This window comes from Chiloscyllium punctatum, chromosome 11 (genome assembly GCF_047496795.1).
Source record: "Chiloscyllium punctatum isolate Juve2018m chromosome 11, sChiPun1.3, whole genome shotgun sequence".
Taxonomy (NCBI): domain Eukaryota; kingdom Metazoa; phylum Chordata; class Chondrichthyes; order Orectolobiformes; family Hemiscylliidae; genus Chiloscyllium; species Chiloscyllium punctatum.
In genome coordinates, this window is record NC_092749.1 from 10962946 (window position 1) to 10979587 (window position 16642).

The 16642-nt window shown below is 44.3% G+C and overlaps 1 protein-coding gene across 1 annotated transcript in view; it reads left to right on the forward strand.

The window, feature by feature from the left end:
* The window catches only part of col12a1a (collagen, type XII, alpha 1a), a 267414-nt gene that overhangs the window by 139492 nt on the left and 111280 nt on the right, over positions 1 to 16642 (forward strand). Inside the window, exons 38-40 of the mRNA XM_072580290.1 lie at positions 7983 to 8102; positions 9292 to 9438; positions 14947 to 15063. Of these exons, the coding sequence (XP_072436391.1) occupies positions 7983 to 8102; positions 9292 to 9438; positions 14947 to 15063 (384 nt within the window). The remainder of the gene's footprint in view (positions 1 to 7982; positions 8103 to 9291; positions 9439 to 14946; positions 15064 to 16642) is intronic.

The following is a 16642-nucleotide window of genomic DNA, read 5'->3' on the forward strand; positions in this document are numbered from 1 at the left end:
ACAACTAAATGGCTTGCTAGGCCATTTCAGACAGCAGTCAACTTCAGAGCATCTTTGTTTTCTTCCATCCTCCAACACATTTCAATCTTTGCTTCATCACCCTTTGTCTTTGAGCACCCTCAGTCCATTTCACCTACCCCTCCTTCCTCTTTGTCTATAGCATAAACAAAACACCATTTCCAAACCCCCACTCTGATTTGGAAGAAGATTTAGGCTGGAGTCAATACATTAGCTCTGTTTCTCCCTCACAGCTGCTGCCAGACCTGTTGAGGTTCTCAAGCACTTTCTCTTCTTATAACAATCAAGAGGATAACCGGGTATCCAGCCTATTTCAGACCAACACAATTTGGACCCAACCAGGACAACCAGTACCTGCAACAAATCCGAAGCCTCCAGCAGCAGACCTCTCTCCGTATCCTCTGCTCCATACTCGCAGCCACGCGCCGCCATCGACACTCCCTGCAGTCAGCCCTGCCCCAGCTCAGGACAACACTCTCCCAGACCTGCAAAAGACCTTTGCTGTTACCTCTCCGTCCCCAACCCCTCTCCGGCCTAACATCCTCACCCTCACCTCCTTCCACCTATCATATTCCCAGCGCCCCTCCCCCAAATTCCCTCCCCCCGACCTTTTATCTCAGCGCGCCTGGCACACCAGACTCATTCCTGAAGAAGGGCATATGCCCGAAACGTCGATTCTCCTGCTCCTCAGATGCTGCCTGGCCTGCTGTGTTTTTCCAGCACCATATTTTTCAAATCCAGCCTAGGATGACAAGTTTCCCTCACTATACAGCATTTGTGAAGTTGCTTAGATTCTACAGCAATCTAAGTAATCATGGTCATTTCAAAATTAATTTGAGTTCTTAAGTTGTTTTGGTGGAACTTAAACTCATGTTCTGGTACAAGTGATTGATGTGGGCCTCTGGATTACTAATCCAGGAGATGTTACACAACACCACCGTTCCCCATCTCCTCATCTTCTCAACCTGCAGACATTGAGGCAAATTGCAATGTCTCCAAATGCTGTCTCAGCTGAGATCAACTAACTGGATATAGTTGATTCTTCATTAACCCAGCACTCCCAGGTGTATTTCAAAATTTTATAGCCAACATCTATTAGAAATTGCATTTTAAAACCCAGCCAGAAAATAAATCATGACCTGGCTGCCATCCTTGAATCTTGGAGCTGCAATTTGGTGTGTTGAGGATTGGTTTCATGTTGGAATGTTGTGAGCAGCAGGCCAGGTGATAGGGTACTCAGTACCTTACAGAATATTGGCAGTGGCTCAGTGGGGTAGCAAGCCTAGTTTGGAGTCTGAAAGTTGTGGGTTCAAGTCCCAGTCATGAAATATGTGTATGCAATCCATTTTCTACTTCACAGTTGCAGTACTGCAGGAGATGTAATCAGTAAAATAATATCCTGCCTGCCCTTTCAGGTCATAGTCATAGAGATGTACAGCATGGAAACAGATCTTTCGGTCCATGCCAACCCAAATATCCCAACTCAATCTGGCCCATGTCCCTCCAAATCTTTCCTGTTAAAGGTTGCAATTGTACTAGTCTCCACCACTTCCTTCGGCAGCTCATTCCATACACGTATCACCCTCTGTGTGAAAAGGTTGCCCCGTAGGTCTCTTTTATATCTTTCCCCTCCGACCCTAAACCTATCCCCTCTAGTTCTGGACTCCCCGACCTCAGGGAGAAGACTTTGTCTATTTATCCTATCCATGCCCCTCATAATTTTGTAAACCTCTATAAGGTCACCACTCAGCCTCCGATGCTCCAGGGAAAACAGCCCCAGGCTGTTCAGCCTCTCCTTATAGCTCAAAACCTCCGACCCTGGCAACAAATCTTGTAAATCTTTTCTGAACCCTTTCAAGTTTCACAACATCTTTCCAATAGGAAGGAGTCCAGAATTGCACGCAATATTCCCACAGTGGCCTAATAATGTCCTGTACAGCCGCAGCATGACCTCCCAACTCTCGTACTCAATACTCTGACCAATAAAGGAAAGCATACCAAACACTGCCTTCTTCACTATCCTATCTACCTGTGACTCCACTTTCAAGGAGCTATGAACTTGCACGTGGATGTAACAGATCTAGTGTAAATCACAAAGAAGGGAAGGAAGTTCTGCCCAGTCTCCGGGCTGGTATTCACTTCTCAATCAACTGAAAACAGGTGGTCCTGCCACCCAACTGGGTAACCTTTCAAAAGATGCTATATAAATGCAAGTCCTCCTATCAGTTCATCAATCACCTGTGGCTTAGAGAATCCAAGGAAAATGGTGAGCAAGGTGGAGTACAGTTAAACCCTGATGGAGGGATCAATAACCAGGGGCATAGGTTGAAGGTAAGGGATTCGAGGTTTAGAGAGAATGTGTGGAAGTGTTTTCACCCAAAGGATTGTGAGAATCTTGAATTCGCTGCCTGTAAAACTGGTATTGACAGAAACCCTCATAACATTCAAGAAGTACCTGTATTTCATGTCCACTTGCAATGCCAGGGTAATGGGCCAAATGCTGGAAGACAAGATTAGAAGAGTTAGGTGATTGTTTGTGGCTGGCACAGGGTCAGTGTGCCAAAGATATTGTTTCTGTGCTGTAGGCCTTCATTGACTCTCAATCCTGATAATTAAACAAAAGCTGAAGGAATTCTGCAAAGGAAAGGGGGTTTCCATCAAGTTTTAGACCTATTTTCAGTGTACTTCAGTGTTAGTGAATGCAAAATGTGGAGGTGGTGAGGCTGGATAAGGAACAAGAGCTAACTAGGGAATTTGGTGGAAGTGAGAATTCAGTTTAAGTGGGAGAGGAAATGCTTTTTTGACGCCTTTTCTCAGCTTCCAACACCTGGTGGTTCTTGCATTAAATTTATAGCTTAGCTCTTTACCAATGATCCTGAGACAGCGCCTTCCAAACCTGTGACCACTTCTATCTAGAAGGACAAGGGCAGCAGATACATGGAGACACCATCACCTTCAAGCTCCCCCGCAAGCCAATCAACCATCCTCACTTGGAAATATGTCACTGTACTATTAGTGTTCCAGGGGTCAAACTTTTTAAGCTCCTTCCCTAACAGCATTGTGGGTCTATCTCCAGCAAATGGACTGCAGCGTTCAAGAACGCAGCTCACCCCATCTTCTCAAGGGCAACTAGGGATGGGCAATAAATACTGGTTGAACCAGTGATGGCCATATCCCATGAGCAAAAAAAAACAAAGACTAGTTAATATAACTATGGATAACAGTTGAGAGATATTTTTAAGCTTGAAACCTAATTAGTTAAATAAAGGACTATAAAAGTGTCAGGTTAAGGTATGTGTTGCAGCTGTAGCATTTTGGAGATGGTAAATGCCTGTGTGATCTAAAGCAATCACAATATCACAGGGTATCTGCAGTTTGATGTACTTTGACTCTGAGTTGGTGTTTGAGTTGCAGACACAGCGTTGTATCAGGAAAGGGGAACATTACCTGGACCCTTTGTTTCTGGAGGTGGTATTACCTCTTAGGATAGAAATGTCTGATGAGATCCATAGTCAAGGGCAAGAGGGTATGAGTAACAGTAAGACAGCAGTGGAGGAATCTCCAACAAATACTCTTGTGGCTTGCAGACTTCTTTACTTGCTCTATGTTAGGGTGAAGGGCATCTCCTCACGACTGGAATGAAATGTACGGACGGAGGATCTGTTCGCAGTTTTCCATGTGGGTCCCAATAATATAGGTAGGCCACAGAGAGAAGTTGTATTTGGGAATAATGAGGAACTAGCACTAAATTGGAAAGCAGAACCACAAAGACAGTAAAAACTGAAAGGACTGTGAATGCTGTAAATCAGAAACAAAGACAGAAGTTGCTGGAAAAGCTCAGCTGGCCAGGCAGTAACTGTGCAGAGAAATCAAAGTTAACGCTTTGGGTCCGGTGATACTTCCTCAGAGCTGGACCCAAAACATTAACCCTGACTTCTCTTCACAGATGCTGCCAGATCTGCTGAGCTTTCCAGCAACTTCTGTTTTTTGGCACAAAGATAATAATCTAATTTTGTGACGATAATGGCCTGGTGGTCACATAACTAGGCTCATAATCTGTGGATTGGGATTTGAATCTTTTGTCTGTCAGGTGGTAAAATTTCAATTTGGGGAGAAGGATGCAGGTGAAAGAAGGTTAGAAATCTAATGATAAAAGGTGAGGAATTAGAGAAGCATATTATTGTGGGTAAAGAAAAGGGAAGTTGAAAAGGAAGGGACAGGGAAGTTTAATGATAAGAGTCCATCAAAGAGGAAGTCTGTGCAGGGAAATCCTTTTGACTGTGCAGAACATCTGCATTGAGATATATGAACAAGTAGCACAAGTAGAAGGAAATTACATAGGTGTGATTGGCCATTACTAAGAGATTGTTAGAGGGTGACCAAGTTTGGAAAATAAACATTCCTAGGAAAACATTTTAAAATAAAACAAACAAAATGGAAAGTGAGATCAGTAACTCTGAAAACAAAACATGGCATTAGGATATTTGGGAGAAAGTATCTGAGCACAAAAAAATCAGTATGGTTAAGGATTGTTAATATCAAGGATCAGAAAATACGAGTTTAAAAGGCCCCTTGGTATGTAGATAATGCAAACGTTACTTGTCACTTCTAAGCACATGCCTGCATATTTTAATATCTGAGTAATCATGAGTGGTGTTGAACATTTCTAACCATTGGCAAATACCCTCACTTCTGACTTCATGATGGAGGGTTAGTCATTTATGAAGCAATTACAACTGCAACATTGAAAAGGCATCTGGATGGGTTTATGACTAGGAAGGATTTGGAGGAATATGGGCTGGGTGCTGGCAGGTGGGACTAGATTGGGTTGGGATATCTGGTCGGCATGGATGAGTTGGACCAAAGGGTCGGTTTCCATGCTGTACATCGCTATGACTCTATGACTCTTAACAGTAGTTATATTAATGGATAGAGCATTTAAAAATAAATGGTTGGAGCTTTTTAAAATGCAATTAAATAGTTGTGGCAATGTTAATTTTAATACTGATGGAAATATATCAAATTGGCAAAAATATCTGGAAGTTCAGTTTATCAAATGTTTTTGTGATAGATTTCTGGAGCAAGATGTTATGGAACCAATTAGGTATGAAGCTATTTTAGATGTAGTTTTTTGTAATGAGGTAAGACAAATAAATATCATCATAATAAAAGATCCATTGGGAAGTCGTCATCATAATACCATTAAATTCCACATTAAATTTGAAAACATTATATAATGTGGAATATGTGCACAATAATATAAGATGTGGAGTTTAATGTTTGCTTAATTTAGGATCAGCTGTTCTACACCATCATAAAACATTGATTTATTCCTCATTATGTGTGTGTGGGGGTGCATTTACCTTTTCATTTATTTGACTTTCTGAGCAGAAGATGGAGATTTAAAGTAATTGGCATAGAAGCAATGGGGTGATGAAAAGAAAACTTTCACAGTTAGTTATTGTCATGTGGAATGTGCTATCTGAAATGGGAGGGGAATCCAATTCAATAGTTAATTTTCAAAAGGAATTCATAAATAATTGTGAAGGAGAAATGACCTAGCCCTTGCAGAAAGCGCCGAGTCAGTGAGGCAGATTGGATCAATTCTTGCAAAAGCTCACAAACAATGGGCCGATTTGTCTCTGAAATAACTGCACAGAGGCTGGTATCCTGTTACGAAGTCACCCTTTATTTATGTGTGCACAGTACATAGACTGTGACCAGCCAGCTCAGAGCCAGTCCCTCGAATGAGGAGACTCTGTGACTCTCCAGGTTTCCTGACTTTGTTTCTTGCACAATACATTGGGTCTGACCAGCCTGCTCAAAACCAGTCCCTAGATTGAGGAGACCTTAAGACCGTAAGATCATCAGACATAGGAGCAGAAATTATGCCATTCAGCCCATCGAGTCTGCTCCACCATTCAATCATGGCTGATAAGTTTCTCAACCCCATTCTCTCGTTTTCTCCCTGTAACCCTTGCTCACCTTGATAATAAAGAACCTATCTATGTCATTCTTAAATATACTTAATGACCTGGTCTCCACGGCCTTATGTAGCAAAGAATTGCACAGATTCACCACTCTCTGGCTGAAGAAGTGTCTCCTTATCTCTGTTCTAAAGGGTCTTCCCTTTACTTTAAGGCTGTGCCCTCCGGTCCTAGTCTCTTCTACCAATAGAAACATCATCACAACAACCACGTGTCCAGGCCATTCAATATTCTCTATGTTTCAATTAGATCCCCCCCTCATTCTTCTGAGCTCCATCAAGTATAAACCGAGTCCTCAACTGTTCCTCATATGTTAAGCTTTTCATTCCTGGGACCAGTCTCGTGAACCTTCTCTGAACAAGGTCCAGTGCCATTACATCCTTCCTGAGATATGGGGCCCACAACAGCATGCAATATTCCAAATGTGGTCTGACCAGAGCCTGATAGAGCCTCAGAATTACATCTCTGCTTTTATGTTCAAATCCTCTCAAAATAAATGCCATTATTGCATTTGCCTTCCTGACTACTGACTCAACCTGCAAGTTTACTTGGAGAGAATCCTGAACGAGAACTCCCATGTCTCTTTGCACTTCAGATTTCTGAATTTTTTCCCCATTTAGAAAATAGTCTATGCCTCTATCCTTCCTACTAAAGTGCATGAGCTCATACCTTCCCATATTGTACTCCATCTGCCACTTCTTTGCCCACTCTCCTAATCTGTCCAAATCCTTATGCAGCCACCCCACCTCCTCAATACTACCTACCCCTCTACCTATCTTTGTATCATCTGCAGATTTAGCCAGAATGCCCTCAGTTCCTTCGTCTAGATCATTAATGTAGGTAGTGAAAAGTTGTCGTCCCAACACTGAGCCTTGAGGAACACCACTTGTCACTGGCTGCCATTCTGGGAAGGACCCTTTTATCCCCACTCTCTGCTTTCTGCCAGAAGCTTCTATCCATGCCAGCACCTTGCCTTTAACACCAAGGCCCTTATCTTACTCAGCAGCCTCCTGTGCGGTACCTTGTCAAAGGCCTTTTTGAAGTCCAGGTGGATAATATCCATTGGCTCTCCTAAGTCTAACCTGCTCATTACTTCCTCAAATCATTCTAGCAGATTTGTCAGGCATGACCTCCCCCTGATGAAACCATGCTGAGTTTCCCCCTATTTTATCATACACTTCCAAATATTCAGAAATCTTGTCCTGCACAATGGATTTCTACCCACGATCGAGGTTAGGCTAATAAGTTTATACTTTTCCATCTTTTGCCTTATTCTCATTTTAATCAGGGGTGTCACTTTAGTCATTTCCCAGTCCTCTGGAACCCTCTCTGATTCTAGTGATTCCTGAAAGATCACCACTAACACCTTTACTACCTCTTCAGCTATCTGTCTTAGAACTCTGGGGTGTAGTCCATCTGGTCCAGGTGATTTATCCACCTTCAGGCCATTCAGTTTTTCCATCACCTTCTCCTTGGTGATGACCACCATATTCAGCTGTTCTCCTCACTCTCTTGAATTTTTGGGATATTACTCACGTCTTCCACCATGAAGACTGACATGAAGTAATTATTCAGTTCTTTCTGAATTTCCTGTTCATATCTGTCAGCCAGAGCTCCCTGATAGACCCAGATTAACAGCTCCACAAAGGGATCTCATAGTCAATGAGATCCACATGAACCCTCATTCCAATCTCCAACGTCTCCTTCTATGATTGTTTGTGTTGTGACTCTAGCCTCAGAAGATTCGCCCCTATATCTTCTATGTTATTTCCTGAATGTCAGCAGTCTCTATAAGGAGGTGTCTTCCTCTTTATTGTTTATGAATCCTTGCCAGCAGACCTGCTTAGATACCAGCAATCAGCATCAAAGCTCAGAGCAGGAGACAAATCTCAGACATATTCTTTTGCTTTCACTGTGAATGAATTCAAGGTTTTTTTTTGTGCTCATTCTGTAACTCTTCTCCTTTACCCCCTTCAGTGGGATTGCTGGAGCCACGCAATCTGAGGGTGTCTGATGAGTGGTATACTCGATTCCGTGTGACCTGGGATCCTGCACCATCCCCAGTCCTGGGATATAAGCTTGCTTACCAGCCCACAGGTAGGTAAACACCACATCTGTGCTGCATATGTCCCATTCGCCTGCTCTTTTACACAGCTTTATTTCCCCTCCTGTGGTTTCACTGCAGGTAATAATGCATTGCCTTCAATTTTCCATTTCCATAATTTCTGAGCTCCTTCCAGTTTAAATATGCTGCAGTCCAAGAGTTTACGATCTGCCTCCCTTGGATTTTATTCATCTGGTATTTGGAATAACAAAAGAATAACAAAAATTGCTCGTAATCAAATGACTGAATTAAAACATGGACTCACCTGGCCTTCCAGACCTAATATTCTGCCTCTCAACATTGTGCATCTTAGCCAGTGCTTGCTGATTTAGGGAGGATTAGGAAATCAGTCAAGGGTTTCTGGTTCCAGGAAGTTAGCTGAGGGTAGATTTCAGTTGCAATCTCACCCAGAATTATACAGTTCACCCACAAGTATAGCGGAATCAGGCACTGTGTGCCAAATTCAAAGACCAACACCCCCATTGTTTCATAGCTAGCTGACCGAAGTCTGACACAAAAGATTGGCCTGTGCATGGCTTCTGAATAAGCTTCATCTCTTCACAAGTATAGAGTGAGGCCTAACATCTGTTTTAAGCCCCTCTCAGAAAGTGCTTGGATTGAGATTCAGGCCTGCACTGACCAGGATTCTTCAACCTTCAAAGCAATAACTGCTTTCAAGATAAAATTGCAGAAAATACATTTGGGAATAGTGGCTCTACCTTTCCAGCAATATGACCTCCCACCTCCACTCCCGGCCTGTACCTGGTCTCTGGCTGATATTCCATGAAATGTGAATGTTTCCCTAATTTTGAAATGGCTGAGCTACCAAGCAAGATGCACCTGGTTCAATAAGCTACCCTAGAAAATCAGGCACCAGTCTTAATGTTTGTTGCTGAATTGGGGGTGTGAGGCCCAGTTTGTGACCTTGAGCCCAACTTTGGGCACAAAGCCTGAATCTCAGTTGAGTTGTTGCACCCTGTTGAAGATGTGTATGAATCTATGTTCACATTCAATTGTCAGATTATAATCATACAGAGCTGAAGTTCAACACAACAGGTACATTTATTATTCAGTGTTTGTACTGCCCTCTCCCTTCTCATTGACATGGAAGCCAGACTCGTAAAGGAAAAGTAAATCGTGAGAGAAGGTCAAATCTAAAATTGAATGCATTGGCTGTTCCAGGCAGTGATGAGAAAATGGAGTTGTTCGTGGGGGATGTGACATCTTACACACCGCAGAATCTGAAACCTGGGACACCGTATGATGTCAACGTCTATGCCATCTACGATTCGGGGAGCAGTGGGCCATTGGCAGGCCAAGGCACTACCCGTAAGTTAATGAGGCCGAATTTATATTGAGGCAAAGTGGTGCTGCTTTTGGTTCCTTTTCTCAACCATTCTTCAAAGTTCACCACCGGTTTTATCCGCTGGGCCTTAATCAAGAGCTCGCCCCTATTCTTGCACAACGCGCTGCCATTGATGGATTGAAGGTCACAGCTCCTTGGTATAACTGTCTGGCAGAGTGAAGGTGCCATGCTGACAATGCCAACCTATGTGGCTTCATTCCTGAGTGGGCCACTTGCATGGACGAGAGGGACGTGATTCAGGACAAAGGGATTGGTGTTTCTCTTACACACATAGATTCGGTAATGCCTCTTTTGTTGTGATAGGACAAATTTGAAATGCCATCGTACCAGCTATGCAACAGCAAGTGACCATGCAGACATTACCTTTAAAAATACCTCTGTGTGTCTCGTAGGCTCATAGACTCACAGAGATGTACAGCACGGAAACAGACCCTTCAGTCCAACTTATCCACGCCGACAAGATATTTTAAATTAATTTAGTCCCATTTGCCAGCACTTGGCCCATATCCCTCTAAACCTTTCCTGTTCGTGTACCCATCCAAATGCCTTTTAAATATTGTAAATCCACCAGCCTCCATCGCTTCCTCTGGCAGCTCATTCCATACACGTACCACCTTCTATGTGAAAAAGTTGCCCGTTAGGTCTCTTTTATATCTTTCCCCTCTCAGCCTAAACCTATGCCCTCTAGTTCTGGACTCCCCCACCCCAGGGAAAAGACCTTGTCTATTTAGCCTATCAATGCCCCTCATGAATTTGTAAACCTCTCTAAGGTGACCCCTCAGCTTCTGGCAGTCCAGGGAAAGCAGCCCCAGCCTATTTAGCCTCTCCCTATAGCTCAAACCCTCCAACTCTGGCAACATCCTGTAAATCTTTTCTGATCCCTTTCAAACTTCACAACATCCTTCCTATAGCAGGGAGATCAGAATTGCATGCTGTATTCCAAAAGTGGCCTAACCAATGTCCCGTACAGCCACAACATGACCTCCCAGTACCTATACTCAGTGCTCTGTCCAATAAAATGTTCCAATTCACACATAAAGGGGGTGAGGAAAACAGCCAAATTTTTCAGCCTGAATGCTGAGTTGGGGTTAAGTCTTAATGAGCTTCCCTGAATATTCACTGAGTTTCAGTCAGTGCCTAAGCTGAGCCACACGGACTGTGAGTGCAGCATATCTCAGTGTTGGACAGGGCAGGGGCTCGGACCTTGCCTCTTAGCATACCTTGGGAGCAATGCCCTGTGATTTTGCTCCCAGTTTCCATTCACTCACAGGCCATTGGTGTTGCTGGGAATACCAGCATTGATTCACAGTCCAGTGAGACACTATTTAATGGGCAGGGTCTGGGGAGTAAGGCAGCACGAGACTCTGAACACATGAACAAGGTACAAGAGTAGACCAATTGGCCCTTCAAGCCTGCTCTGCCATTCAATAAAGTTATAGCAGGTCGAATTTTAACCACAATGCTATACTCCTAACTCTCTGATAATCTTTCATCTCCTTGGTAATCAATAATTTACCTACCTCAGCCTTAAAAAAATTGAAAAATTCTGCATCCAATGCATTTTAAGGAAGGGAATTCCGAAGATTCTCAACCCTCTGAGAGATAAAAGAATGTTTCCTCATTTCCACCTTCACTTTCCAAGTGACGCAGGTGACAAGTCTGAAATCCGACAGTGGACTGTTCTGTGCAGCGATGCTCAGGTGGCTCTAGATGGACCGAATGGTCATTCTCAGGTTCAAACACATTGTGATGCTCATCTTGATCCTGAGAATGAATGCAGGGGAGAAAAAAAAATCACTTGCTCACACAGAGGGGTTTGGCTGTAATATCCAACTTTCACATAGAGTTTGCAAGGGGAGCAAGGTACTAATGGTTTGAAGATTAATTGGAGAGATCGAGAAAGAAAAAATATTTTGAAATATCTATTCTCAGGGCATGTCTTCACTGGCAAGGAGGGTGTTTATTTCCTTAACAAGATGGTAGTGGGTTTTGTTTACCCCTGTAACATTACTCTAATATCTTTCTCTCAGCTTCTCTATTTCTTACCTTTAAGGGGAGTACAGAGGCACTGACTTTACTTTGCTCCAATCTGCTTGTGGCCTCCCTTCGCTCCCCAGACATATCACACATTGCCTTTGCAGGATGAATTTGTTTTTTTTTGCTGAATGCTGATTTCCTCTGGGATTATACTGACGGGCTGCCAGGTTCGCTGTAAGCACTGGCCAGTGTTAAATTACCAGCCCCTGCACGCGCTCAGTTTTCACTCCCCACAGAAAAGTGGCAGGATATTCCTGTCAACCCTTTGTTCCAGCCAACACAGACTTCACACTTTCAGAGTTCAAGCCAACTTGGAGGTCGTGTGGTGAAAAGTTTATTTCAGAATGTAGGTGAAGAGATTAAAGCATCATCATTGAGCCTAACCTGCTGCTTAATTGACATCTGTCAGATGTCCCCTTTTTATCTATCCATTTTAAAATTTTTTTACCCCTCTTTCCCAATTTCCTTGCTTCTTTAATATCTCCCGTATTGGATACTCGTCCAATCCAAATTCTCTCCCCCAATCTTAGTCTTAACACTCCCTACTAGGCGAAAGTGAGCACTGCAGATGCTCGAGATTAGAGTCGAGAGTGTGGTGCTGGAAAAGCACAGCAGGTCAGACAGCATCAGAAGAGCAAGAGAATCGACGTTCCGGGCAAAAGCCCTTCATCAGGAATGAGGCTGGGAGCCTTGGGGGTGGAGAGATAAATTGGGGGTGTGGGGAGATGGGGGAAGGGGGGCTGGGGTGATGGTACCTGAGAGTGCAATAGGTGGATGGAGGTGGGGGTAAAGGTGATACGTCAGAGGGGAGGGTGGAGTGGATAGGTGGGAAGGGAGATTGACAGGTGGGACGGGTCATGAGGATGGTGCTGAGCTGGCAGGTTGGAACTGGGGTAAGGTGGGGGAACAGGAAATGAAGAAATCCACCTTGTTGCCATGGGGTTAGAGGGTCCCGAGGTGGAAGATGAGGCGTTTTTCCTCCAGGCCACGGGTGGTGAGGGAGTGGCGATAGAGGAGGCCCAGGAACTGCATGTCCTCGGCAGAGTGGGAGGGGGAGGTAAAGTCGTCAGCCACGGGGCAGTGGGGTTGATTGATGCGGGTATCTGAAGTGCTCTGCGAGTAGGTGTCCTGTCATTGAGTCATAGAGAGGTACAGCATGGAAACAGACCCTTTGGTCCAACCCGTCCATGGCAACCAGATATCTCAACCCAGTCTAGTCCCACCTGCCAGCACCCAGCCCATACCCCTCCAAACCCTTCCTATTCATATACCCATCCAAATGCCTCTTAAAATGTTACAATTGTACCAGCCTCCATTGCATCCTCTGGCAGCTCATTCCATCCACGTACTACCCTCTGCGTGAAAAAGTTGCCCATTAGGTCTCTTTTATATCTTTCCCCACTCACCCTAAAACTATGTTCTCTCGCTCTGGACTCCCCAGCCCCAGGGAAAAGACTTTTCCTATTTACCCTATCCATGCCCCTCATAATTTGGTAAACCTTTATAAGGTCATCCCTTAGACTCCGGTGCTCCAGGGAAAACAGCCCCAGCCTGTTCAGCCTCTCTCTAAAGCTCAAATCCTCCAACCCTGGCAACATCCTTGTACATCTTTTCTGAACCCTTTCATGTTTCACAACATCTTTCCGTGAGGAAGGAGACCAGAATTGCATGCAATATTTCAACAGTGGCCTAACCAATATCCTGCACAACCGCAACATGACCTCCCGACTCCTGTACTCAATACTCTGACCAGTAAAGGAAAGCATACCAAACGCCGCCTTCACTATCCTATCTACCTGTGACTCCATTTTCGAGGAGCTATGAACCTGCACTCCAAGGTCTCTTTGTTCAGCATCACTCCCTCGGCCCTTACCTCTCCCCAATGTAGAGGAGACCGCATTGGGAGCAACGGATACAATCCGCTCCACCCTTCCCTCCAACCTATCACCTTTGCTCCCACCTCCATCCACCTATTTCGCTCTCAGCTACCTTCACCCCAGCCCCACCCCCCTCTCATTTATCTCTCCATACCCGAGGCTCCCAGCCTCATTCTTGATGAAGGACTTTTGCCCGAAATGTCAATTTTCCTGCTCCTTGGATGCTGCCTGACCTGCTGTCCTTTTCCAGAACCACACTTTTAACACTCCCTACTGTCCTTCCATATTTTTCAGCTTGAATCTCTCTTAGAAAGACTGTAGCTTCCCTCTGCATCTCGGAGTGGGCTCCATAGGGACCATTGAGGAACTCATTGCTTATGACCCACAATCCCTAATTGCCCCATTCTCCTCTCTCATAATATCGTGAGTGGTTTTAGGCCTCATATCTAATGATGGATCTGCTGGAGGGGTACAGAGAAGATTTACAAGAATAATCCCGGGGATGAAGGGTGTGTCATATGAGAAGTGGCTGAGGACTCTGGGTCTGTACTCGATGGAGTTTAGAAGGACTGGGGAAGATCTGATTGAAACTGACAGAATACTGAGAAGCCTGGATAGGGTGGATGTGGAGAAAATGTTTCCACAAGCAGGAGAGACTAGGACCTGAGAGTGAAGGTCACCTCTTTAAAACTGAGATGAGGAAGAATTTCTTCAGCCAGAGGGTGGTGACTCTATGGCCAAGTGATTGAGTGTATTTAAGACAAAGATAGATGGGGTCTTGATTTTTAAAGGGATCAAGGGTTGCAGGAAGAAGGCAGGAGAATGGGGTTGAGAAACAGTCAATGGGCAGAATGGCCTAACTCTGGTCCTATATCATATGTTCTTATGGTCTTACTGAATGAGCCATCTTGGGGGTGGGGGGGTGGGGGGGGGGGGGGGTAGAGGATAATCCTTCAAATCTTCTCCATTTCCAATCAACTTCACATCCAACTCATCACTTGCCATGTTGACCCAAAGAATCCTAGCCACATTTCCCAACAGAAAGTCTTGTGAACAAAGCCCTTACCACCTCTCAGCTGAGGGCTGATAACCCCTTCCTCCTGAATGAATCCTTATCTGTTACGCTGTAGATTTAAATACTATCTCTGCCATGTCCACCAGGGTCGTAGTGTAGCACGTGTCACTGTTACCCACCTTGCTTGTTCCCCACCATTTCTCTGGCACTTTCTGCTTCTCCATGGCTGGGTGTGAGGAGGCGGGGTGGAGTGGAGAAGGGGAAGAGAGGTGGTGGTTTCCTCCCCTCATGTTTGGATCTCATACAGATTAATTGATAGAATTTGAGTTTTGTAATCTGTGTGGCAACTCCGTTATCATGGACATTGGTGAAAAAGAAGCAGATGGACCTGGGGGACTTGTCTCATTCTGCAATCCCTCGGCTTCCAATATCCAGCGACCTGTGACACAGGATATCAGCTGAGCAGTGATGTGCGCGGTGATTACTCATGTTGCTCATGACACTGGATGTAATGTTCTTTGGTTTTTCTCTTTCTCTCCTAGTGTACCTGAATGTGACAGGAATAAATACGTACAACATTGGCTGGGATACCTTCTGCATGCAGTGGAATTCTCACAGGGCAGCGACCTCCTACAGAATAAAACTACAACCAGTGAATGGTAATCAGAGATTCTGGAAGGATTTTTGTTGTTAACAACCTGCTTGTTTTTACATCTTAGATTAGACTAGTTAGGTTGGTGTTTTTGACTGGCACAGACGTGATGGGCCCAAGGATCATTTTCTGAGCTGTAGGTCTGTATGATTCTATCATTTTGATATTTATCCAATGCACAGCAGCCTATATCCTACCAAGTTCCACTTATTCAGCTTCCCTGTGCTTCTGACCTCTATTGGTTGTTGATCCAGTATCCTTGGAATTTAAGATTCTTCACCTTGTTTTCAAATACCTCTGTGTCCTCTCCCCTTTCCTTTAATTCATTTGTGGGACTTGGGTGTCACCAGCTGGCCAGCATTGATAGCCCATCCCTATTTGCCCTTGAGAAGGTGGTGGTGAGCTGCCTTCTTGAATCGCTGCAGTCCACTTGCTGTGGGTTGACCCACGATGCTGTCTTAGCCAGATCGTAAATCTTTTCGAGTTCTCAGTGTTCTTGATTGGTCTATTCTCACACTTCCTTTCACCCACGATCCATCACTCAATAAACTTCCATCTCAATGCTGTCAGTCACCCAGTAGACTGATATGTTCTGGGAGTGACTCAGTGTTGTGACTGGAGAGGATTAGCAAAAGAATTCCAAGACATGGATAAAAGGATAGGAAATTGGATGGTGCAGTGGGTGAAGTGGTGACACTGGCATTTAATTTTCAGCAGCTGTGGTTTGAATTCACTCCAGATTAAGTCTCCATTATCCAGTCAACTGTTGCATCTGGTTTGAAAACCAGAATAGGGGGCGTCAATTTTGTCAGCATTAATCTGGCCTGAATTAAGATTGAGTTAGCAATGCTACTTGAAGGCAGGACGGCACTGGTGTGAAATGGAAAGCTTTTCACATTTTTGAGCTGAACCATGTTGTTAGGACAGTGTAACGGGAGTTTTTACAATGCATCTCAAAGTGATGTGTTTAATAGTGAACTTGCACATATTCAGTGACATCCATGAGCTCAGTGTATCCTGAGCTCAGCCACTCAAGTACTTTTGAAGTCACTGTTGTAAAGTGCTGGGCAGTGCAGTCCATCACTAAATTTCTGCACAGCAAGTTCCCATTAACAGTAAATGATAACAAGTCCCTCTGCTTTAGCTGTTTGGTAAATGGTCAATATTAGCCTGAACACTGGGAAAATCTCCCCTGCTCTTCTCGAATAGCCTCACGGGATCTTTTATGTCCAATTCAGGGAGCAGATGAGGCTTGACATTTCATCTGAATGATAGCATCTTCAATTGTACGGCACTCCATTAGTACTGCTCAGGGGAGTGCATGTGCCTGAGTATAGACGCACAAGTTTAACCAACAGGGGATGCAATAGCCTAGTGTCTTTATCATTAGACTGTTAATTCAGAGATCCAGGCAATGTTCTGGGGAACTGGTTTCAAATCCTGCCAAAGCAGATTTTAATTTTTTTTAAAATCTGGAATGAAGAATGATGACCACAATTCCAATTGTTGGGAAAAACTCACCTGGTTTAGGCAAGGAAACTGCCATCCTGAACTGATCTGGCCTACATGTGACTCCAGACCCACAA